Raw genomic sequence first — 26,571 nt, 5'->3', positions numbered from 1 at the left:
TCATATACAAAATACCAATTTATATTTGGGTCTGTTTTAGGACTTCCGGTCTTTCCAGTGTTTTGTTCATTTATATGACAGAACCTAAGTTTTAAAGGTTCCCTTTTTCATATATTTGAGTATATGATGCTGGAATGTCAATACTACTCTCCTTTTTCAGAATTTTTCTCAAGACACTGTGTCTATGTCCCTTTCTTCCCATCTGTCAAGTTCATATTTATATTCCAGGATCCACCTTTAAGAAGCTCCACTTCCTTGCTATCTCTGTAACTCTTGTCATTACACTTTTTACTCTGTATTGGGATTTATGTTTTCCTTTCTGTCCTCTCTACTAGACTGTGAGTTCTATGAGGGTAGAGGAAATGTAACCCGGGGTAATTAACTTAAAAAACAATATCCAAAACAGGGTTACCTCAGTTGCCTCATTTGTAGTATAAGTTATGATATAAAAACAGTATATTTGGGTTGTTATGAAGATTAAATGAGTTAATACTCATATCTAGATCAGTGCCTGGCATATAGTAAGCAATAAATGTTGGATACTACAATAGTCATCAGTATTATTAATTCTTTATTTTTTAAAATTTATATCCAAGTTAGCATATAGTGCAACAATGATTTCAGGAGTGGATTCCTTAATGCATCTTACCCATTTAGCCCATCCCCCTCCCATAACCCCTCCAGTAATCCTCTGTTCTCCATATTTGAGAGTCTCTTATGTTTTGTCCACCTCCCTGTTTTTATATTATTTTTGCTTCCCTTCCCTTGTGTTCATTTGTTCTGTGTCTTAGTGTCCTCATCTGAATGAAGTCATATGATATTTGTCTTTCTCTGATTGACTAATTTCGCTTAACATAATACACTCTAGTTCCATCTACATACTTGCAAATGGCAAGATTTCATTCATTTTGGTTGCTGAGTAATACTTCATTGTATATATATACTGCATCTTTTTTTAAAAAAATTTTTTTAACATTTATTTATTTTTGAGACAGAGAGAGACAGAGCATGAACGGGGGAGGGTCAGAGAGAGGGAGACACAGAATCTGAAACAGGCTCCAGGCTCTGAGCTGTCAGCACAGACCCCGACGCGGGGCTCGAACTCATGGACCGCGAGCTCATGACCCAAGCCGAAGTCAGCCGCTCAACCGACTGAGCCACCCAGGCGCCCCTATACCGCATCTTTATCCCTTCATCCATCAATGGACATTTGGGCTCTTTCCATACTTTGTTTACTATTGATAGTGCTGCTATAAACATTGGGGTGCATGTGCCCCTTTGAAACAGCATACCTGTATCCTTTGGATAAATACCTAGTAGTGCAATTGCTGGGTCATAGGGTAGTTCTATTTTTAGTTATTTGAGGAAACTCCATACTGTTTTCCAGAGTGGCTGCACCAGTTTGCATTCCCACCAGCGGTGCAAAAGAGATCCTCTTTCTCCACATCCTCGCCAACATCTGTTGTTGCCTGAGTTGTTAATGTTAGCCATTCTGACAGGTGTAAGGTGGTATCTCATTGCGGTTTTGATCTGTATTTCCCTGATGATGAGTGATGTTGAGCATTTTTTCATGTGTCTGTGAGCCATCTGGATGTCTTCTTTGGAGAAGTGTCTATTTATGTCTTTTGCCCATTTCTTCACTGGATTATTTGTTTTTTGGTGTTGAGTTTGATAAGCTCTTTATAGATTTTGGATACCAACCCTTTATCTGATATGTTGTTTGCAAATATCTTCTCCCATTCCATTGGTTGCCTTTTAGTTTTGCTGATTGTTTCCTTTGCTGTGCAGAAACTTTTTATTTTGATTAAGTCCCAGTTGTTCATTTTTGCTTTTGTTTCCCTTGCCTCCAGAGACGTGTTGAGTAAGAAGTTGCTGCGGCCAAGGTCAAAGAGGTTTTTGCCTGTTTTCTCCTCGAGGTTTTTGATGGCTTCCTGTCTTACATTTAGGTCTTCCATCCATTTTGAGTTTGTTTTTGGTGTATGGTATAAGAAAGTGATCCAGGTTCATTTTTCTGCATGTCGCTCTCCAGTTTTCCCAGCACCACTTGCTGAAGAGACTCTCTTTATTCCACTGGGTATTCTTTCCTGCCTTGTCAAAGATTAGTTCGCCATACATTTGTGGGTCCATTTCTGGGTTCTCTATTCTGTTCCATTGATCTGAGTGTCTGTTTTTGTGCCATAGTATTATTAATTCTGAATTTCCTGTGCCTAGATACTAAGTTTTCAAGAAATATTGACTCAACAAATGAATGAATACATAAATACAAGAAATGAGTAGTTAAGCCTTTAGGATATGTTAATTCCCTGCTTTAATAAGTTGTATCCATTTTTATGGGCTGATAACTTTGAGTCAAAACACACTCATTGTGTACATTGCTGGACAAAACTAGTTGCAAAATGTTCTATCAAGAATTAATCTTATGGGATGCAAAATCAGTCCAATAAGCATTTAGTGAATACCCAAGGAAGATCCACTTGAGGGAGATGTAAAATTACTTCTCAAAAAACAATCACATCAATCTTTAGAAAGAAGAAACTATTGTCATACAGCTCAAATATTATCTTCAAAGAGAAACAAAGTCCTATTTGATTTTCAGTACTGTCCTCAATGGCAAAATTTAATTCTTAATTACTTCAAACATAATGTAACGACAGGGGTGCCTGGGTAGCTCAGTCAGTTAAGTGCCCGACTTTGGCTCAGGTCATGATCTCAACATTTGTGACTTTGAGCCCTGCATTGGACTCCATGTTGACAGTGCAGAGCCTGTTTGAGATTCTCTCCCTCCTTCCCTGCCCCTTCCCCTTATGTGCTTGCTCTCTCTCAAAATACATAAACTAAAAACAAAACAAAAAAACCCAATGTAGCTACATAGTTAGGAAAAAAAGTATAAAAGGTAACAGTAAAGACTCTCTCTCCACCTCAGCCTGAATCCTCTCAGTTCTCAAATCTTCTATAGACTCGTTTTCTAATGTCCTTCCAAAGATTTTTTTTAAGGAATAAACAAATGTTTATATAATTTTCCCATCCCATTTCCTCCTAGTGGTAATATAAGCACTGTTCTACATCTTTTAAAAAAATATATACATTAGAACTATCTTCATATCAGTAGGTAAAGAGCTTTCATTCTTTTTTATAGCTCGGTAGTATTCCATTATGGATGTTCCCTAATTTATTCAACCGATTCCATAAAGACATTTGATTCCATTCTCGTTACTAAATATACCACGAACAACAAATAACTTCATAGACATATTGCTGTACTTAAGTGCAAATATATCTTAAGATAAACTCCTGGAATTGGAACCACTGAGTCAATGAATACATATATTTGTAATCTTAACAGATACTAATTGCCTTCCATAACAATTTTTATACCCTAGCCAGAATATATGAAAATGGCTCATTTATCATCCTGGATGTTATGCTGTTAAATCACTTATGGACCTTTCTGTGAATCAAATATATTAGGATTGTTTCCTTGTGGTAGGGGTGGGGCAGAGTGTCAGAGATTGACTAGGAGGGGCACAAAGACGGGCGTTGGGTACATTGCCAACTTACTGTCTCAGTTGCAAATCCACCCTTCTTTGCCCAACTTTGTGGCTCTGAAACTGGATCCTGTAAACATTTTTCCTTTGGAACACGAGGCTTTTTCAACAGAAGGCACAGGAGTGACAGCACAAGGCTATTGTGTCAGGAAGACTCCTTCCTTCTAGATTCCAGCCTCCATTATGACCTTTTAAGCATTGGAGCTCAGCAGCCCGTACCTGTCTAGTTTCGTCCTCCGGCCTCTCTATCCCCACCAACTCAGCTTCTCCACACCCATTCCCACCTGCCCTCTGGCAAGTTCCTCTGTCACCCCTTGAAACAACTGTGGTAGCCGCACCCTTTTCAAAGTGTCTGAATCTCAGCCTTTCAGGAAAAGAGACATTCTCTAATTTCTGGTTCCCTTATTTTCTACCCTCCTTCAGATTAGAAGCAGTAGCTGTTTTGCCCCGCTACTTTTCTTTAAAGTTGTCTTCATTTACTTCGTATCAGCTAACAGTTTCTTATATTACATTTTTCTTGTTCAAATAGCTGATATGATTTCTGTCTGTACCCTGGCTGATGTGTTACATGTGATCATCTTGCAAAAATTCGACTTCTACTTAAAAATTGTGCACTTTTGCAGGTCTTATTTTTGGTATACAATTATCTGAATTGGTAAATACACAGATACATACAAATACACTGATAAATGTGTATTACTGAAGGATCATGAACATATTACCTCTTAGTTCCTGTTATAGATCGTTTCTTGCTAATTTTAAGCTAGAGACAGTCCATATTTAAGCAGGGCACATTTTCTAAGGGTTCAAAGTATTCCACAGTTGTCTTATACTCTTAAAAATTAAATATCTCAAAGTAGGCTTATTCTCCATTTTACCCCAGGACTTGAGAATGTCTGGAGCATAGAGGAATTCAACAAACACCTGGTTGAGTGTAGTACATATTGCAGACATATGGTAACCTTAGCAGGCTGTTAACAGGAAGAGGCTTAAATCCACATGGGGTTGACCAGAATGACAGCCTAACCTCTGCTGCCTGTCCAAAGCTTCTACAGACATTCAGTTGCAAACCCTCTCTCTCTTCCCTTTGCTCGGAATCTTTGTTCTAGGAAGGCAGTTAAACAAGACATTTTATCACTCTGCCATTTCTAATGGGTGTATGGGGTGGCAGGTCAGAGAAGAGGCAACCCTGAGATCCCAGGAGACCAAAGGAAGGTTATGCGCAAACCAACCTCACTTAAATTGGCACAGATTGTTTCTCTGTATATCAAACTGCTGTAGAATGTTACCTCACTTAATTCTAATAACCAGGGATAGGTTTTATGATCTTAAAGTAACTTGCCACACAAATATCAGAATATGTATCTGGGACTGTCTGTCGTTTCTCTTTTGCTAGTCTCTCAGATGGGGGCAATGAAATAACCTAGGAAAAAAAATCTCCATGGATGGAAGGGCCTTTATTTGATGTACTCATTCTAGAAGATTCTAACCTTCAGAAACTTAAATTCTTAGTATCTCAGAGGAAGCTTTTTTAACGTATCCCCAGCCCACTTGAATACACTTTAAGATACCCTGCAGCATGAGACCACCCACAGTTCTTGTGTGGTTGCTTGTCTAATCATAGTGCAAGTGGCTGAGAGGGTATATATTTTAAAAATCAGAATGTAGTTGGAATTTGGGCTAGCTTACTTGCAAAATTAAGACAATTCCTCTTCAGTTTTTAAAAATTCAGATTATTTTTACTAAAAGTCTCACTAACATCTTGGTAACTAGGATAAAAAAACCCAACTATATAGGTGCAGAATTAACATTTTTGGAGTTGTGCAACAGACAAAGTACACCTAGAGAACATAAAAATTCTTTATTTAACCTAATCCAGCCAGTATTGAGATAGTCTGCTATATTAAAAACAAGACGTTTAAAAAAATTACAGCACAGTTAGCAAGGCAGTGACTAATTAAGTCACTAAGTTTAATTTTATATTCTTCACAGTCATTTGATAATCATGTAATGAGGAACAATATTTTCGGCCACTTTGGAGATAAGTTAACTTCTGCAAAGAAAAGAATTCTACTAGTTGTCACTGAATTTTATAAAAGAGGTTTAAAACATTAAAGTTTATAGAAATAACACAGTAAAGCAATGTGAAAATTAAACAGGAAAACACAAAATATATCCACCCATCCCAGATTAACATCCCGTTAATCTGTCCCCTAACACCATCCTCTTACCTTTCCTTTCCCTTTTCATAGAGCACGAACAGACTAACAATTAAGAAACAGCTACTGCTCTGTAGGGGCTATTTTGAGCCTAAAGTGCCTCTATCCTTTAATTTCTCAGTTAATCCTAGAAATGGTCTTCTGAGATATAAGTATTACTTGCATTTCAGAGATGAATAAAACCGTAGCTGAGAGAAAGCCACTTGGCCAAGGTATGCATCCAGTTGTTAAAAGCAGAATCAGAATCGGAACCCAGGTCCATCTAACTTTAGTCAGCCCATGCTCTTCTATTGTTCATGGTGGTGCAAGCCACCTTTCTGAAGACTGGTACACAGAACTTTCTGAGCGAAGGTTTTTGGGATTTAAAAGTCTTCAATTCCAGGGCTAGAGGCCACTCTGGTCCCCAGGCACTTGCAATTCCCTCCCCATAGCTCTAGAAAACCCTCCCTGCTGCCCCCAAAGGATTAGAGTTGTTTCCTTGGCCCTCAAGAACCCTGATGCCAATAAACGCAAAAGCAGCTACTCCCCCCCCATCTTCGGCATGAAAGTAGTAACTGGGGAACAGTGTGCTTGTATAATTTTATTAAAGGTTGCCTAAAAGCTGTTCTATATAACAAAATTATGCAGGAAATATCTACTATGTCTTCTTATATTGAAAATTAAAGAAAAGCCAATATATTTTATAATTACAGCAATATAATCTAAGTTATTTTTATATATACTCATAGATTTTATATTTCCCCTTTACAACTGCAGCAGTGTTCTTAATAAGGCTGTCAGTCAAATATTCCCTTCCTCCCAAAATAATTACAACTCTGAATGTTCAACAGCCATTCACATAAACTTTATAAGACAGGATTAAGACATTCATACTATAGAAAGGTACCAGTCTTAAATTACTAAAGTTAACATACATTATTGCAATCTAACATAACTCAATCTATATTTGCTACACTCCTAAAGAGAAGTGGCCATGTATCAGTAAGGGAAACGTTTATTACTGTCATGCATTATATATTGTGAACAAGAAAATAAATAGGGTTTTTGGAACTATCTTTTAAAAATTTTAGTTAATGAAAATAACTGCAAGACCATTCAGATTGAACATTAAAAGGGCCACTATTAAAAATGGCTTAAAATAAATAATTGCTTTTTTAAAAATGAACATAAAAACTAGTTAAACAGTGATTAAGGTGCTAGCCTCATCAACACGACAAGCAATTAAAATCTAAAAACATTAGTATTGGATTTAATAAATGGACTTAAGCCAAAAAACAATAACCTCAATATTTACTCAAGACTTGTTTTCATAATGATCTTCTTGCTGACTGATATAAAAACAAAGAGCTCAAGTAAACCTCGCCTTGGTTTACTCACTGCTGGTTTTCTATCTGTTGAAACTAGATGGTAAACTGCATAAAAGCAGAAACCAAATCTGTCTTGCTCACCACTGTATCCCACAGCACTTTGTACAATGGCTGGGCAAATAGGAGGTGATCAACAAATACCTGAATAACTGAATCAATGAAAGAGAAGAGTAAAATAACTTTATTTTTTTTTTGCAAACCGTTCTCTGTGCTCAAACTACTATAAACTGGCAGCTCTAATTTCTAGAAATATGGATTTAAAAACTGTACTCCAGTGATTGAAGGACCTGACGACTCTCTCCCTTTCTCTCTCTTACATGCATGCACGCGTGCGCGCGCACGCACACACACACACACACACACACACGACTACATGAGACATGAGTCAAAATTACATTATGAGCTATGAGATGTCGACATTATATAAATAAAATTTAATAGTGAAAAAGTGATTTGGAAGCCCTGTGAATTTTTACCCTACACATTTTGGAGGACGTCACATGGGTTAAGAAAAACACAACAAAATTGCATTTGTTCAGATAATCATTTGAATGTTTACATACATTTTTGGTTTGTTATTTTTTATAACTAATTTACATTTCCTCATATTAACATATATTCCTGTTTAGCATGTAATCAAATTATGCCAGTGAGAAAAATCCTCATAGTACCTTCATTGAGTTGCTGATTCTAAGAAAACACTGAACATGAACATGTACAAAAGAGGCATTTGAATAAAACAGCATGTGCATTTTTAAATATTTGCACAGTTTGATCTTTACATTTCTGTCTGGAGAAAATATGAACAAAACCCAGGCCTACCATGCTAAGATAATGGTTCAGATGACTGCCATAAAAGAAGTACATACAAAACAATGAAAACAAATCACAACCTTAGGTTCCATGATTACTGAGAGGATTTCCCCTGCCCTAAGTGCTTTATTCTATTTCTTAAAAATATGAGCAGCAGCTTATCATAAGTCTCCACTACTGTGCATTAATGATGGAATCAACAACACAACAGACTCATAAGGATGATAGGACTGCAGAACAACTAGAAGTCACAGTTTTATGCTTCTTCTTGCTCTGGATAATTTAGAATTTTGCGGTGTGCCTGACGTAAATATTGCTGTTGTTTGAAGTAAACCTTGAATGCTCCTTTTATGGCAACAAAAGCAATTCCACCCTAAAATAAAAATAAAAAGCTTTTTATAATGCAGATTTAGAGAAACATAATAACATAATTTTACTTAGATCAGAAAAGACATAGCCATTGCTGCTAATTCAGATGAACGCAAATGAGACAGTTCTCTTTTCTACTTAGGGGGTAAGACAGGCAGGATCACTACACCCAACAGAGATACCTTCCCTGTTTTTTTTTTTTTTTTAATATTTATTTATTTTGAGAGCAAGAGAGAAAATCAAGCAGGCTCTGTGCTGCCAGTGCAGAGCCTGATGTGGGCTTGATCCTACGAACCGTGAGATCATGACCTGAGCCAAAATCAAGAGTCGGAGACGCTCAAATGACTGACCCACTCAGGTGCCCCCTTCCCTGTTCTCCTATTGAGGTAATCTTCTCTCCACTTAGCTTGACGTCCATTCTGATATAGCAGGGAGAAGGCTTGGGCACATGTGCAGGCTGCTATCAGAGAAGGGAAGTGGGAGGAATAACAATGATAGCAAACAATACAAGGGCATATTATGTGCTAGCACTTCAAATGAACTATTTAATCCACCACATAACCTTGATGTAGCTACCAATATGATCTTCATTTTACAGGCACAGAGAAGTGAAGAAATTTGATTTAGGTTTCTCAGCAAGGCAGTATCTGTGATAGGATATGAACCAGGCAGTCTGATCCTAGAGCTGAAGCTATTCACCAAAATCTTGTTGGCAAGGATGGGTGTGATAATTCATGCCTATTCTAGGAGAGACATCACCTGCAGCATAGTTCCGGAAGGCCAGAAGTAATGCAAAGGATCTTCCCCTCTTTCTTGCTATTGGATAACAGTGGGGATCAAATAGAACCTCAAGGCACAGAAGCCACAGAATGAGTATTTATGAAGTCCCACTGTTTTGTTTTTTTTTTTTTTTTTTTAAATTTTTTTTTTTTTTTTTTTCAACGTTTTATTTTATTTTTGGGACAGAGAGAGACAGAGCATGAACGGGGGAGGGGCAGAGAGAGAGGGAGACACAGAATCAGAAACAGGCTCCAGGCTCTGAGCCATCAGCCCAGAGCCTGACGCGGGGCTCGAACTCCCGGACCGCGAGATCGTGACCTGGCTGAAGTCGGACGCTTAACCGACTGCGCCACCCAGGCGCCCCTTGTTTTTTTTTTAAACACAGTTCCTTCTCTTTTGTATAGTCACTTGGAAAAAAAAAAAGGTAGTATTAAAACCATCTTACCAAGATTGTCCTTTGTAAATTAGAGTTAACACTACTGAACATCAGTTTACCAACTATTGTTGCAATAGTAGGAAAGACAAGGGCTCCACACAAAATTCGGGTAGCAGAGACGTGATCTGCTAAAGGATTAGCCTCAGCTGGAATTCGAGGAACAGGACAACCAATCCCTGTTGGGGGGAAAAAAGAAATGGAGGTATTAGTGCTAATAAATCACAATAGCTAAAATAACTTCACATGTTAAGATTCTTCCACAAGGTTAATCTGGTGTGCTCATTATAACCACAATTCAGGGCCTTACCTGGAAATATACTGTTCAAAATTTGTAGTTTATTTGAGTATTTGCGCCATAGTCTAAGCACGTAGTCTTCCCAGCGAATCATCTTGCCTAATATCAGCATGACAGGAATAGTAGGAAGTCCAATTAAAAGGAATAAAGGATCAGCTCTTTCCATAACATCCAGACCTTCTTTATGGCCTACAACCTGTGAAACAAACAGCATTCACTAGAATCATTTCCTTATCTAATGAAAGGTTGCATGCTTGAGCTGAATTCATTTTAGAGGAAATGGTAAATTTTGAAATAAAAATATAAAAAGTTTTAAAAATAAGTCAGAAAGTTATCAGTCCTGATTTATTTATGTGTCTCTCATTCAAAGGAAAAAAAGCTCCTTCATATTATATTGGAATAAAAGCTTTAAAAAACAGTGGGGTGCCTGGGTGGCTCAGTCGGTTAAGCATCCAACTTCAGCTCATGATCTTGTGGTTTGAGGGTTTGAGCCCCATGTTGGGCTTCTTGCTGTCAATGTGGAGCCTGTTTTGGATGCTCTGCCTCCTCCCCTGTTCATACTCTCTCTCTCTCTCTCAAAAATAAATATTGAAAAAAAAAATGGTTGAGGGCACATGCACCCCAATGTTCATAGCAGCACTATCAACAATAGCCAAAGTATGGAAAGAGCCCAATGTCCATTGATGGATGAAGGGATAAATAAGTGGTATATATATATATATACTAATGGAGTATTACTCGGCAATCATAAAGAATGAAATCTTGCCATTTGCAACTATGTGGATGGAACTAAAGGGTATTGAAAGACAAGTATCATATGACTTCACTCATGAGGACTTTAAGATACAGATGAACACAAGGGAGGGAGGGAGACAAAACATAAGAGACTCTTAAATATGGAGAACAAACAGAAGGTTACTGGAGGGGTTGTGGGAGGCAGGATGGGCTAAATGGGTAAGGGGCATTAAGGAATCTACTCCTGAAATCATTGTTGCCCTGCTAATTTGGATGTAAATTAAAAAAAAGGTTGACCCACACTGATTACATTTCAATACAGGGAAGGGGATTTCTGGTTATTTTATTCCTCTTATTTGATATGGTTAGACTGGGCTATAATTCTAGGTCCTGTTTGTCCTCCAGCAGAGCATCTGTTTTTCTGCTCTTCCTACTAGGGTAAGCATAACCAAGGGGCAGAACCAGCCTTTAGGAGATGGCCCAAAAGCTCACTTCTCTTTGGTTCTTTCTCCATACTCAGTGATCTCTGGTATAGAGTGATTTTTCTGGCTGGCTAAATGCTTGTTCTACAGACCAAACTCTGCTAAAATTCAATTCTAAGATCTACATTTGAGTGACTGCAGTTTTTGCTACAGGTTCCAGTCATTTTTCTAATCTAGGAACCCTAGGGTATCCTAACTCTAGGGTAATGAAGCTAAAACAATCCTTTCCCTCTCATCTGGGTCTTAGGATTATTTCTCCACTGGTTTAGATCCCAGAGGGCAAGTAGGATATGATTATTTTTAAAAATGTTTATTTATTTTTGAGAGAGCGAGTGAGCACAAGGGAGGGGCAGAGAGAGAGAGAGGGAGAGAGAGAATCCCAAGCAAGCTCTGTGCTATTAGCTCAGAGCCCAGCTCAGGGTTTGAACCTATGAACCGTGAGATCATGACCTGAGCTGAAACCAAGAGTTGGTCACTCAATTAAATGAGCCACCCAGGCACCCCAGGATATGATTCTTACTTGTGAATCTCCATACATTCCCCTCCCAGGAAAATTCTTTTTACTCCATCTCGGCCTTATACTTCTCTCAACATCTCCATTTTATTGGTGAGCTTCTTAGTTTTAACTGGAGAACTTCCCTGAAAATTCTCTTTCAAACATCTCCAATGATCTTCCCTTTAGCCAAAGTCTCAATCGCTTCCAAATTAAACCTATTTCTCTGAAGGATTATTTTTGGCAGTTATGACAGAAGAGGACGATTTCAGAATCTTGGGCTTTTAGCCCACCCAGGTATCACAGTGAGGACAGCTTGCTAGGAAGACACTACTATAAAAACTCCAAATAGTTTTTCTGATCACACTTGAGGAGTAAGCCATGAAGAGAGGACTGGGAAGAAACTGTCTCTTTGAAAGCGAGGAGGTAAAAGGAAGGAAGGATAGGCAAGGAGGGAAGGAAAGAAAGAAGGCAGGGAAAACTAAAAGTGCCAGGTACACTCAGGAAACAAGCTCATGAAAAAGTAAATGGGATTTTTTTTTTTCAAAAACGAGATGCTCTTCATGTCAACTATCATAGCAAATTTTTTTACTACTACATAGCAAATTTTTCACTACTACAAGGACGTGTGAAATAAGGTCAAGCTGAGAATGGTAAGAACAAATTGGAATTCTAGACAACACATTCAATCCAGGTAAAAATATTTTATACGTACATGGAGAGCACCAAAATGGATGCTTTAAAATCTGAGCTAGGGATATAGTCCAGGTTTGTACTTCATTATCTAACCACAGTGTAATATTAAAGGGCAGGAGGCCAGCCTCTTCTCAGTGGCCAAAAACCAGGTATAGGTATCTAATATTCTTGTGTCTCCTTGTAGAAACTTGACACCTTGTATGTGAAGAATGACTGTTCTGAGTTGCCCTAAAGTGAAAGAGTCTGGTTCACAATACAGTTGATCCTTGAATAACATGAGTTTTGTATATAACTGGTCCACTTATATATAACTTTTCTTGATTTGTCAGTGCCCCTAATCCCCATGTTGTTCAAGGGTACACCGTATTTCATAAACCCTAATCCCATACTGGGGACAAATGTGGATTAGCCCAGAGATTGTGTATTTACCTATGCTTTTTGAGGAATATTTCATTTTTATATTTTTTTTCTTTAATATTTATCTTGGAGAGAGAGAGAGCACAAGTGGGGGAGGTTCAGAAAGAGAGGTAGACACAGAATCTGAAGCAGGCTCCAGACTCTGAGCTGTCAGCACAGAGTCGGACAAGGGGCTTGAACCCACCAGCTGTGCGACCATGACCTGAGCGGAAGTCGGAGGCTAAACCAACTGAGCCACCCAGGTGCCCCTCATTCTATTATTTTCAGTTTAATGATCACATATAAAGTTACAACTAAATGTGATTTAAATATTCTCAAAGTGCTAGCAAATAAATTCAGAAATCTGAAAAATCCCTTTTGTGGTTTATGCTATTCTTTTTAAAATTTGGGGTTTAGAAATATAAAGCAAAGTGAATATTCAGGTAGAGACTACAATAAGGCACAGTTTATTTCTCATGGGTAGCGGTAAAAACCTTACAACCAGGTATCTCAGAGTGAGGAAACAAAAAAAGGAAATAGGGCAAACTGAGCAAAAGGCCCACTGCCCAATTTCTTATACCTAAAGTCGACAGAGATGCTTTATACTCAAACTGGGCTCACCATGCACGCATACCTGCATGCATTCATTCAACTGAATACTGACTGTATGCCAGAAATAGGCCTAGGTGTTGCGGATAAAATGGTGAGCTAAACAGATGTCTTTTGGAGAGGAGAGAGACAAATTAAACAAGCATGCAAATATAAATGCTAAAATGGAAACAATAGTATAACTATAGTATACCCCCTGCTACTATAATCAGACTCAAGGGCAGTAAATGAGGACTGAGTAAAGCAATGGGGCTGATTTAACTTTGGTCAAAACAAACCCAGCATACCTTGTGTATCATCAGGAACATTCTGGTTTTATGCTCCAAGATTTCAAAACAGGTTATTTTTAAGACTTCAATTTGGGGGTGAGATTCAGGAACTATAGAATGTCTTCTCTAAGAATTTGTTATCTGTGTATAAAATAAAGACCTAGGAATTGTAGGTTTAAAGAAAGGTTTGTTTCTCTGCTTGAGGCCTAAAAGCTAGTTCTTCATATCCAGTTCACCAATGTTGAAAGGCTAAGAGTTTTAACCTGATCTTTTTTTTTTTTTTTTTTAATTTTAGAGAGAAAGAAGAGTGCAAGTGGGGGGAAAGGGCAGAGGAAGAGAGAGACTTTAAAAAAATTTATTTATTTATTTATTTATTTATTTATTTATTTATTTATTTACAGAGAGAAACAGACATGGGAAGGGCAGAGAGAGAGGGGGGCAGAAAGAAAGGGAGACAGAATCCCAAGCAGGCTCTGCACAGCTCAAACTCACAAACCATAAGTTCATGACCTGAGCTGAAACCAAGAGTCAGCTGCTTAACTGACTGAGCCACCCAGGTGTCTGAGAGAGAGACTCTTAAGCAGGTTCCATACTCAGTGCAGAGCCTAACAAGGGGCTCAATTCCATGGGATCATGACCTGAGCCAAAATCAAGAGTCGGATGCTCAACCGACTGAGCCACCCAGGCACCCCCTAATCTGATCTTTTAAATCACTTCCTTTTAGGACCCTACTTTTATTTTTTAAATTATTATTATTATTATTTTAAAATCTACCTTTTTTCCCAAGTTCATTCACTTATTTTGAGAGAGAGACAATAAGCATGGGGGAAGGGGCAGAGAGAGAAGGGAGAGAGAAAATTCTAAGCAGGCTCCTGCACTGTCAGTGCAGAGCCCAATGTGGGGCTCGATCCCACAAATTATGAGATCATGACCCAAGTAGAAACCAAGAGTCGGACGCTTAACTGACTGAAACACCCAAGTGCTCCTATGGCCCTACTTTTAAATGGGAGAATGAACAGTGATGAATTAAGAGGTTTTCTTAGACTTAAGGATAGTTAAGTGTAGTATATGAGTTAAGAACTGACAATGCTTATGGGGGTTATTTTTACACCAGAGGGAAAAATGGAACGAAAATGGACATGAAGGTGGTTGTTCCAGAGTAAAATGTTCCCACTGCCTGTGGAACAAAGTTTCACTTAAGGAGCCCTAGATTAGGGACAGGAGTCCTAATGCTTCTTCCTTACAGTGTGGTATTGGACACGTAAACTTGCCAAATTTGTAAGCTAGGAATAATTAATAGTATCTAGATCACACGATTGATGCAAGGTTTAAAAACATCAGTGCTGGAAGGTGTTTAGCCCAGTGCTGGGGGAAAAAAGTTACCTATCACGTTGTCTTTTCAATAAAAGGATAAGCAGAAGGTCTCAAGTTCCTCACAACTAATTGGGATTGAACTTAAGACTGGCTCGTGGAGAAATAAATGGGAAAAGAATAGTGGTCTGATTCCTTAACCTAATATACTTGTACTTTAGAGTAGTCGGAGAACAAAAGGAAAAGAAAACCGTCAAGGGTTAAAAAGAAAACCCTAAATACTGCTGATGGTATAAGTGGGGCACATTCCCTAACAAATATGCTCAGAAAGGTAAAAGTCTTCCCAATACAGTTAAATCATATGATACCTACCTACCTACCTACCGTCTGTAATCTACTGTAATCTCTCTCATTCAGGGCTTAAAAAATCTTTCCAAGTGCCACAGTGTATACATGAAGATTATTTCTAAGTGGTAACACAAAATATATGTATCATCATAATTTTAGTCTTTTTCTTTACCATCACCATTAACCAACATGTTTATTTTTGTCTCCTTGCTTGTATCTCCTCTACAGATCCAAATTATTGCCTTCAAGAGTCAGCTCCAGACTTACTTTCTATGAAACTTCAAATGATCTTTCATTGTACTGAATTAAAATACTGTTTATGTAGTCTTCTGTACTCTTCATATTTGTTTACATAATGTTATAACTGTTCTCCAGTTGTTCACTTACGTACACCTTGTCTTAGAACTATATTCCTTGGGCCTGGGAATCATTAACAAATTTCTTTTAAGATTGAGCGACGCTTGGAGTCCCTGGGTAGCTCAGTTGGTTAAGCGTCTATTGGTTTCGGCTCAGGTCATGATTGTACAGTTAGTGGCTTTAAGCCCCACACTGGGCTCCATGCTGGCAGTGTGGAGCCTGCTTTGGATTCTCTCCCTCTCTCTCAAATTAAAAAAAAAAAGATTGAGTGAGCCTAAAATCTTTCCTCAAAAAGAGCCATCCTATTTCTTGTAGTCAATTAGGTATTAAGAGAAATCACTCAATCTCATGGGGCCTTAGTTTCCTCACCTGCAAAAAATATACATATACATCCGTATTGTACATTCAACAATGTGTATATCTGCTCTAAGTTTTTGTGTCTTCGTCAGTACTAGTGAATTACCTAAACCTCCCTGAACTAATGATGTACTCATTAATCAAAACTGGAGTTTTAATTTATTTTATTTAATTATTGCAGAGAATATAATCAAATAAACCTGCTACTACCTGACAGAACTAGTCATATTAAAAAAACCCCACGATATTTATGAAAGCCCTTTAAGTATTAGTCTCTGTGTATATGCTATAACAGGAATACCTAAGTGTAAGACAGTCTCTACTTTCAAGGAAATTACTTTTTAGAAAATATTTGAGAGAGAGAGAGCAAGAGAGAGTGTGAGTGGGTGCAAGCAGGGGAGGGAAGGAGAGCGGAGAGAGAGAATCCAGTGCAGAGCCCCACGTGGGGCTTGATCCCACAAACTGTGAGATCAAGACCTGAGCCAAAATCAAGAGTCGGACACTGAACCAACTGAGCCACCCAGCACCCCTCAAGGAAATTACCTTCTAATAGGAAAAGCAAAGGGCTGAATATAGGAAAAATTAAATAACTTCAGTAATCTATATCAATATCACTTGGTCAGCACAAGATTTGCTGCCATTTAAAGAATGACAGTGGCAGGAGTTGTCTGGTTAGTTTCAGGAGGGAAAAGCAGCTGAACTAAGCCTGAAAAGAGTTCAGATTTGGAGAAGTAGAGAAGAGAATGGAGAGACAGGTATGAGGCAGGGAGGGTGGCAAAAGTCAAAGGACAGAGGTAAAAAACTAAACAGGAGCAAAAGGATAGGATGCAGGGGACAGCCCAATAGGCCTCAAAGTAGAATGAAGTAAGACTATGAAGGATTTGGCATAACAAATCAGGTCAAGGAAACAGAATCTTTTTTAAGTCAGTGGTTCTTAATCTTTATCCATTACACTCATGACAAATGATGGTTTACTATTTGTAATTCATTCTAGTGACTACATCCAGATTTTGGGGGTATCCTCAACGCTTCATGAAGAAACCTTGCAATACTCTGTTTCACCATGACTAAACAACCAGAAAGGCTACTTACTATGGACCTGGCATAGGCAAGTTATGTGCAATTTCTAGAATATTACATAGTGTGTAAACTATTACTGAGTTACTTATGAAACACTTACCCAATCTAACTGCTGCATTGGAAGTCCTACTTAAGACAGAGGACACAGCTTGGAGTAGATGTTGAAGGGATTATTTTAGAAGATAATTTGGAAGGATGGACTGATAGAAGAGAATGAAATTAGAGAAACCAATCAAAAGGCTCCTTTAGCCATACAGTATGATAGGGGAGTGACAACAAAGTCAGGTGTTATAAAGACTGTGGAAAGGAAGCTACGGATATAAGGTATCAAAATGGAAACTGCTTGGATTTGGTCAGTGGACTGGAGATAGGGCTACGAATCAGAAAGTTAAAGGTAATCCTAAGAATGTAGGATATAAACCGAGTAGATGGGAAAATGATAGTAGCAATCAGAGGTATAGAGAAATTATAATATTATAAAATATAAATAAATTTAGGTTTCAAATTGAGGAAAAGACTAGTTTGATTTCAGAAATCCTGAGTGTGAAATCACAAGTGGTCACATAAGGAGAAGGGGTCAGGCTGCAACGGCAGGACTGCTTTTGAGGATAGAATAGGGCAAAAGATGTAGATCTAACCATAAAAGGCACACAGCTGATAGATGGAAATCATTAGGGAAAAAGTATAAAGAGAGGAATCAAGGGCCTGGGACTAAATCTTGAAATTTAAGTCTAATAATCTTCACCAACAGTTATTGATTGTAGCAAAAAACGGGAAGTAACTAATTTCTAATCAACAACAGACTGGTTAGTAAATTGTTCTAATTCCATATGTAGAATGGTATGCAGATTTCTGCATACTTATAAAAAGATCTCCAAGATTCACTGTTTGTAAAAAAAAAAAAAAAAAAAAAAAGGCGGGTGTAGTTCTAATATGCTTCCTTTTAGGGGGAAAAAAAACGTATGTGTGTGGGAGAACAAATTTATTTTTTCTTGCACATGCACAAAGAAAGTCTAGAATATATTACATAACTAATATAAATGGCTACCTGGGGAAGTGAGGGGGAACCTGGGCAAATGGACAGGAGTAAGAAGATGACTTTTCACTATATACTTTTTTTTAATAAATTTTCTTATTTTTAAGCCTTGAGAATGTTATTACTTATTCAAAATAATTTTTAAAACTCCTAACAGAAATCTAATAGATCTTCACATTAAAAGTATTATCACTGAATAGAGTAAAATACTGAACCTGCATCACTGTCACTGCTCCATAAGTCACAGCTGTCCAATAGATAGAGCCAACCATTATTCCCGCTGCAGCAAATGGACAAGCTTTTGAGATCAGTCTATCTGCAAGATCCAAGACGTAAACAACTGGACCTATAATAAAAGAAAGTAATATTTCAACACAAGACAGATATTTAAAAAATGACTTGTTCAATATTTTCCAATGATCTAAAATGTTGTTATGAAGTTGGATGTTCTGATGCTTTAGAGGTAACTGTTATAAATGTGATGGGAACCTAGATTTGAATAAACTTAGAATTTCTCAGTTGTCTTGATGAATAGTTAAGTTCTGCTTCCTAAATTCTAGGAAATAGCTTCTTCAAATTTTTATCTTTATCAGTAAATCAAATAAAGCCTCAAACGCAGCTGCTTCTTATGAAAAAAATAGTTCTCTTACTTATTTTATTCACACTGGCTACTGCAGAATGAAATGGCCATTTCAGAACAGTTCCTGCCCATAATTATATTCTCTAGTACTTGGTAAAAATATCACTTCTTTGACTTCACTCATTACTTCCTTGGTGCAGTATGTGAAGGTAACCAATGCTATTTTCTTGTAGTTATAAGAAGTCAATCTATCTTACGTTGATGTTTCAATATGCAACATTTAGTTGAGTATTATTCTCTACAAACTTTTTCCCCCCAAGTTTTTATTTAAATTCTATTTAGTTAACATATAGTGTACTATTAGTTTCAGGAGAATTTAGTAATTCATCACTTACATGTAACGCCCATCTAACAAACTTCTTTTAATGATCACCATGCGAGTTTTTATGACATTCCAACAGCTGTATGTGCCAATTATACTTCTATTATTAAATGCTTACTGTGAAATTTGGCTACTACCTTTCTCTGTAAGTTATTTAGAATAGCTATATTTGGAGGTATCCTAGACTGCTTTTAAGCCCAATACAATTTAGCTCCAGAATTTTTCAGAATAGTGAAAGGGTCTCAGGACTGAATTAGAACAAGGCCTAAAGAACTGAGTATCTAAGTTTAATCAAAGAAATATAAAACCTTGATTTAGTAATCATCATATTTGTTGAATACCCTCCACATACAAACTATCACTTAAGACATTTTCTTAAAAATGTATAAGAATTATTACCTACCTTCTGAGGGCTTACAATCTATGAGGACGCTATAGAATGTAAAAAATTATTTTTATTGTAGAAAGAAATTAACATAGCAATATGAGATAAATTAAACACGTATGAACAAGCATCGATCTATAGAGCCTTGATCAATACTTCCCCTGATCGCTAGAGCCAGTAACATTACTAGTCACTGTAAGAGAGACCCCATTGTGAAGTAGAAAGAACATTGGGAGCCACATTAAAGGACCTATGATTTCAATTCAGTGTATTTACTATCTCCTCTAACAATAGTTTGCACTTCTTAAGTCTACATGATACCAGCTGCTGTGCCCCAGGCATTACATGCATCATTATTCAATCTTATAATGTATAGTTTTATCCTTAAAATATACAAATTTGCTGGGTTAAGTTTAAAACTCCCTCAGAAGGCACAATAGAAGTCATTTTAGTGAGTCACCAAAGATCTGTCAAATGCTGGCACTAAAAGTTAAAGACCATAAAGTATATATAAAACCTCTACACTTCAACTTTCATATTCTCTACTGATAATCCTTTAATAAAAAATTGAAGCCACAAAAGAACAAGTCCAGACTCTCCACAGCACATGCAGCCACTACCAACATCACACCTATCTGATGTCAATCCCTCCACTGACATACCAGATCCCATCTCTTGCCAACTCAAAGCCACAGCTCCAGCAACTGTTTCCTACATCATTTCCTCTCTTAATTGGAATGTTTCAAATCAGACATATTGTTGTTTCTTCTATCTTAAAAAAAAAACAAATTATTGTCTTGATCTTTCTTCCCCCACTGCTTGATCTTTGCTCCCTTTACAAAATTCCTCAAAAGACTCATCTGTTTTCACTCTCCTTCAATTCTCCTCTTGAATCCACTCCACCAAAACTGCTCAGAATGGTCACTAACAACCTATGAACAGCTGAATGCAAAAGGGAGGACTATTTGGCCTAACAGAAGTATCTGACATGGATATTCCCTTCTTCTTCCTCATATATGGTTCTTCATTGTACTTCTAGGACATCATCATCTTTTGGTGTTCTTTCCATCACCAGTCATTAACTTTTCAGTCTTCTTTCTTGGTTCCTCCTCCTCTTCTTGACCTCAGTGAAACCCACCCTGCCAATTTCTACCTCATGATACTCTCTATTTACTCTGCATTATTTTTCTTTTTCCCAAAGCACTTACCACCTAACATACTCTAATAAACTAGTATAACATACTCATTCTATTTCCACCTGTGAGAATAGGGGCTGGGAAACTATGGGCTAGGCCAAACCCAGCTGGCTGCTTTTGTAAATAAGGTTTTATATGGAACAGGCCACATGCAAAAGCCTAAAATATTTACTGTCTGGTTTATAACAGAAAAAGTCTGCTGACTTTTGAACTAGAATATATGCTCCAAAGGGAAAAATAACACTTTTGTTTCGCTCATTAATGAATCCCAATTCCTATGATTCTAAATATTTGAATTCTCTACTAAGGTACTTATGTAAAACTACGCCATGAAAATCTTTCTGTACCAAGCCCAAGTTAACTATAGGGGTATTTTCTACTGAGTCAGAATCAAAATTGGTAAGGAAAGAAGGTATTTTGCATGCTTCCAATGTAACTCCTTCCTCCCTCTTCAACAGGGTACATCCATCAGTAGATAGGATGAAGCAACATAATTCCTAACATGGTAGTCAATCACTATCACTTTTATCTATCATGAGCATGGACAATTTAGAGATGTTTGAATTGTCTTCCTTTAAAGATTTCAGAAGATTCAATTTTCTTCCTGAATCCACGGGTGTGAATTCTTTTTGTACAAGCAAAAACAAACAAAAAATCCACTTACTCTGGAAATTTTCTACTTATTCCTTGGGTCACATACAAAAGATGTGCCGGATTACATGAAGACACTGGCTGTGTTTCATAGTCCTTATTTCCAGTTTTTCTCAAATAATCTTGTCTAATCTTTTGTCTTTATTTTTCCTAAAACTCTCCATGCTCTTCCAGATAGACTAGTCCAAGAATAGTTTAATAAAGATAAATGCCTAATAGTAAACGTACCAACAGAACAGTAAATTGCCATGCAGGGGAGGTATTTCTTAAAGATTATCTAGGCAAGCTATTTAGTGAATAAGAACAATTACTGAATTTCTCTGGATGACAGTCCCTGAGTCACTCTTCTTACTAGGAAGCTTACCATATGCTACTATCTCATAACTTGGGATCGAAAGAGAAGTTACTAGATTCTTCTTACTGTCAGATTATATAGCACAGAGAGTAGTGGGAAGTGAGGAAAGGCAAGACTAGCCATTTACAACCTCAATTCTAATGAAGAGGAAGAAGAGTAAATGCACATCACATAAGTTAAATACCTAAGGGCATAAAAAGACTTCAATATTTTAAAAGGCATTTTGAGTTTTTAATGTCTCGGTGGGCTTCACCACTTACTTTTCAATGTACTGTATTTACACAATGGATGGCAATTGAAGAAGCTCTGTATAAATGTAAGTTTTGAAAACCCAATAATTTAAAGGGCACTAGGGAAGCTCGCAATTAAGAGAGAATCTATTGCGAATTCTTTTGTACAATAAAGAAGCTTTTGTAAAGAAAATAACTACACCCTAGTATTCTGGATAAATTCAAATTTTCACATTTCAGATATGAATGACATCAAACAGCAAGCTGAGACCTAATGGAGAAACTCTTAAGTCCATGTCTACTGAAAAATAAGTAATCAGTTTTATCTGGAAGACACTGCAAAAGGAGATTTGTTGCACCGGTGATTTACATTCAAATTCATGTATGCATGGTGTTAAAGGTACATCTTGGAAGATAAGAAATTAATGACTGAAGGGCAGAAAATATTTAGGGCTCAACATCTATGGGCACTGCTCACTGTAATACCCAGAATTCCCATGGCCTTTCTCTGGGACAGAAAATTATCCTTAAAAAAAAAAAAACCTCTGACCAATTCTTGAGAAATAATTTCTACATGTTGCCAGAATGCTATAAAGTTTCTAACACAGAACACAATTTAATGAGCAAAAAATAGATGTTTCACAAGATAACCTTGTATAAATTCCTGAGAAGATAATAGCTTTACTGAACTCCAAAGTTTCTGTTAAGTGGCCAATAGTTCATAAAAGAGATTTAATAAGACAGACTGTTTGCAAAAGGTATTCAAGTTTCCAGGTTTTTTTTTTGTTGTTTTTGTTGTTTTGCTCTGCATTGAACTAGTTTTGATCTAGACCCAACTTAAATGCCAACTTGCTAAGCCAAAACAACCTCACCTTCAGCTTCAGAACCATCCAGTACTGCAGATTTTGGAGGCCACCAAGAGTCCAACAATATAGTCCTAAACTTCTCTCCTTGCTCCAAGTCTTCTTTTTGTTGTGTTCTATTTCTGGAATGTCCTGTCCCTACTTTAAGTCTATATGAAACCCAACTTCCCAATGAAAACTAATCTAACCTGACAGAGGTTGACTAATTGCTCTACCCCACCCTGTTCATGTCCCATGAGGCTTCCTTTAATACTATCCCATAAAATGCACTTACCCCTTTGCTTGTACATAATGTTAGTACTTTATGTTCTTGTTCAATGTTTGTTCAGTTGTCTCAATATCCTTATGTCTGTCCATGTCAGCATCATCATAGATTGAAAACTCCCAGGGGGCAGGGGCCAAGTCTGTTTAACTCGTTTTGTACAGTGCCTAGGATAGAACCATGTACAGATAGGTGCTTAAAAAAAATGCTTTTGATGATGATTGGCATCACTCTCAGGGACTCTGTAGGCCACAGCTATCTCAGCACATGGTACTTGGCAGTACATTAGGGAACTTTGGCCTGTTGCATAGGATATTAAAATATAATGGCATAGGACCTAGCTGCAGCACTCTGTGGCAAGTATTTGACTCAATCCATTGTTAAAAAAGGTCCTTTAATAGGGGTGCTTGGCTGGCTCAGTGAGTGGAGCGTGCAACTCTTGATCTTGGGGTTGTGGATTCAAGTCCCACGTTGGGTGTAAAGATTACTTAAAAATAAAATCTTAAAAAAAAAAGTATATGGTCTCAAGTCAACAAATGTGGATTTTATTGAAGACATGAAGTAATACCACAACAACCATCTCAGAAGTTAAAAGTATATGGAACTCCTGATGGGACAGTAAAGAATTTTAACTCTTTCTCTAGCATTCATCACTGTTTTAAACACTAGACTTCAGAGGCCAGGTTGAAGAGCCTCAGAAAGCTTATGTAAATGTCATCTTTGATTGCTCTGCTGGTAGGGTGAGGTTATACCAATTTTATGCAGGAATAAATATCCTACAAACTCAGGGATCAATTATTTTGCTTAGTAACAAGAAGTTAGACATTAAATTGTAAACAGGTAAGAATATGTTGTTGGACAATTTTTTAGACAACCAAACTAGTAATAATTGGCCCCAAATCCTCAAAACAAAACAATGCTGAGGAATAAAAGATCCAGAGTCAAAGCAGATGAGTACCATTCCTGTGTGTGTGTGTGTGTATACATAGATACATATAGCATAATACCATATATATATATATATATATATATATATGTAGCATAATACCATGAATAGTAACTAAAGATCATAGTAATTCTTAATTACATAGTCTATGCCAAAAGAAAGCTTAAATTTATCCTCATAAGAGAACAGCCCATAGAATTCATTCGTGGGCTATAAAGTCAACTACTAAGTACCTATTAAGCACCTACTGTACACATAGCATTCTACTTTGCATTAAAATAAATGTAAATGAAATTTATACACCAGCCTCTGCCTCCAAGGAGCCTCCAATCTAATTAAGGACAACCAATAAATACACATTAAACAACTGAAGAACTTTAAGGAAAATTTAGTATATGTACATTCGTATGCACAGACTTTACAGATACATGAATGGAATTTCAAGTAAACATTATAGGGGGATGAGGATTCAGAGTTTTTCAATTGATATATACATGTGTATTTTACTAATTAACAGAAGTGAATCTTAGACTTAGAAGTCTATGATCTTAAAAGGGGCATTCTAAAAGACCTTCTAACTGGGGCAAAAGACTTTCTTCAACAGGTTTATATAGTTTTAAAAAGCTAGTATACCAGTAATATCAGGGTTAATTGACAGAAACCCTGACTAGGGTTCAAAGATGCTGACACCCTCATAGGAAGGAAGTTCCTGATGACAGACATGCTAAATGAAAATGAAATTTCAGGAAAATTAATCTTATAATAGATTATTTAAAGTCAATAAACTAGAACAGAATCCGCCAAGATTTTGTATCCAAACCAAATACAAAGAAAAAGTAACAATCCAGAGAAACTTAATATAAAGAGACAGCTGAATTAGGAAAAGATCAAGAAACATCAGAGAAAATGCAATATGGTTTTTTTTTTTGAGAGAACAATGACTAAGGTATTAAATTCTTTGAATTTCAAAATAAAATGTTGAAAAAGTTCTTTAAGGTGTGATAAAAGCACCACCATCAATTATCATTAGTTAATACATAAAAACAGATGGCAATATTGATTATGCATATACTATGCCAAGAAATTACTAATCAGAAAACTTTTTAGAGAATAACAAAGGTTATCATAAGATTCAGGTAACTATAACCCTGAGGAAAGTCAACCTGATATTACTATTTCATTTTCTTCTTCCCTTTATGTGAAAAGCTCATATTAGGCTTCTTAGAGCCAACATAACAATGTGGTCATAAGAATTTGGTAGGGTCTATTGTGTGAATTTGTACAAATTGATATCCCTGGACCTCAATTTCTGTATCTGTTCAGTAAGGCTATTAACTACCTCAGAATTTATGTGAAAATCAAGATAATGCATTTGAAGTCTTAATATAGTGCTTAGTATTATGTAGTAACAACCAATGTCAGCTATTAGTTCTTTCAAAAATGGCAAACTAAGTTAGATATGAGAACTTAGAGATAGGAGGTATAATCCAAGACAGATGTATGAGGAAAAATTTATGGCATAAGGTTCTAGTATAAAAATAAGACTCCTTCAGGAAATTCTCAAGTAAGAAATAAAGGATAGATGTGCTTCAAGGTCTGGGACAAGGTTGGGGGAGGACAATTCACAGAGCCAGGAAATCTGGGAATGAAGATGGAGATGGAGGATATAAGGCTTACAGAATTTAGATCTATAATGAGTATTTTTTTTTTTTTAATGAACTCATCCATGGTTCAACCAACACTGGGACTTATATATTTTTAATTTTTTTAAATTAACTTTATTTACTTATATATTTTGAAAGAGAGAGGGGAGAGAGAGAATACCAAGCAGGTTTTGCACTGCTAGCGCAGAGCCTGATGGCAGGCTTGAACTAAAAAACCATGAGATCGTGACCTGAGCCAGAGTTGGACACTTAACTGAGCCACCCATGTGCCCCAGTAATTACTTAAAAAACATTTTTTTAACGTTTATTCATTTTTGAGGAACAGAGAGAACATGAGTGGGGGAGAGGCAGAGAGAGGGAGACCCAGAATCCAAAGCAGGCTCCATGATCCGAGCTGTCAGCACAGAACCCAATGCGGGACTCGAACCCACGAGCTGTGAGATCATGACCTGAGCTGAAGTTGGACGCTTAACCGACCGAGCCACCCAGGCACACTGAGTAATTACTTTAAAAAAAAAAAAAAGATTCTATAATTATGTTTTGGACCTATAATTCAGCTATCTGTATTTATATGCAGTGTACACCCAGAAAGTCTCACTCTGTTCAAAATGCTTCTTAAAAAAAAAAAAAGAAAGAAAAAAAAAAGATGCTTCTTAAAACTAATCTACTTTTAAATCTTCGGTAACAAGACGGGAAGTGATTTGCATCCAGTAAATGCAAAGAAATCCTATTTTGAAGGTATCCTAGTCATTTGCCTCATAAGAGGGTATATAAATGAGAGCCAAAGAAGACCTAATGAGTATAAAGTATAAATACAAACTATGAGAACAGGAAGTATTCAAAGACTGAATCACTATGGAATGGAATTTTTGTTTTTAAATTCATTTTGATACAAAAGCAAAGTAACTTGGATACAAAAGCAAAGTAAAAATAAACACTTCTCTAATGGCTAAGTGTAAACATTACTAAGAAACTTATTAATATGAAGTACCTGAATTCTTAAGTCTATAGACTGGTTTTCAAGTAGTGAAATAAGCCAACTATATATTTTATGAGAGCATCTG

At 36.9% G+C, this 26,571-nt stretch overlaps 1 protein-coding gene across 1 annotated transcript in view; it reads right to left on the bottom strand.

The window, feature by feature from the left end:
* Positions 1–5,387: 5,387 nt before the first annotated feature.
* The window catches only part of MARCHF5 (membrane associated ring-CH-type finger 5), a 57,602-nt gene continuing 36,418 nt past the window's right edge, over positions 5,388–26,571 (bottom strand). Inside the window, exons 3-6 of the mRNA XM_047073169.1 lie at positions 18,209–18,339; positions 9,837–10,020; positions 9,539–9,705; positions 5,388–8,317 (exon numbers count right to left, since the gene is read on the bottom strand). Coding sequence (XP_046929125.1) covers positions 8,201–8,317; positions 9,539–9,705; positions 9,837–10,020; positions 18,209–18,339 — 599 coding nt within the window. The 3' untranslated portion in view covers positions 5,388–8,200. The remainder of the gene's footprint in view (positions 8,318–9,538; positions 9,706–9,836; positions 10,021–18,208; positions 18,340–26,571) is intronic.

The sequence above is a fragment of the Lynx rufus genome, unplaced genomic scaffold (assembly GCF_022079265.1).
Source record: "Lynx rufus isolate CCGP_SWC_20201006 ecotype Redwood Valley unplaced genomic scaffold, mLynRuf1.p SCAF_11, whole genome shotgun sequence".
Lineage (NCBI taxonomy): Eukaryota > Metazoa > Chordata > Mammalia > Carnivora > Felidae > Lynx > Lynx rufus.
Note: the sequence above shows the minus strand (reverse complement) of the source record. Positions and strands in the feature narration are given on the sequence as shown.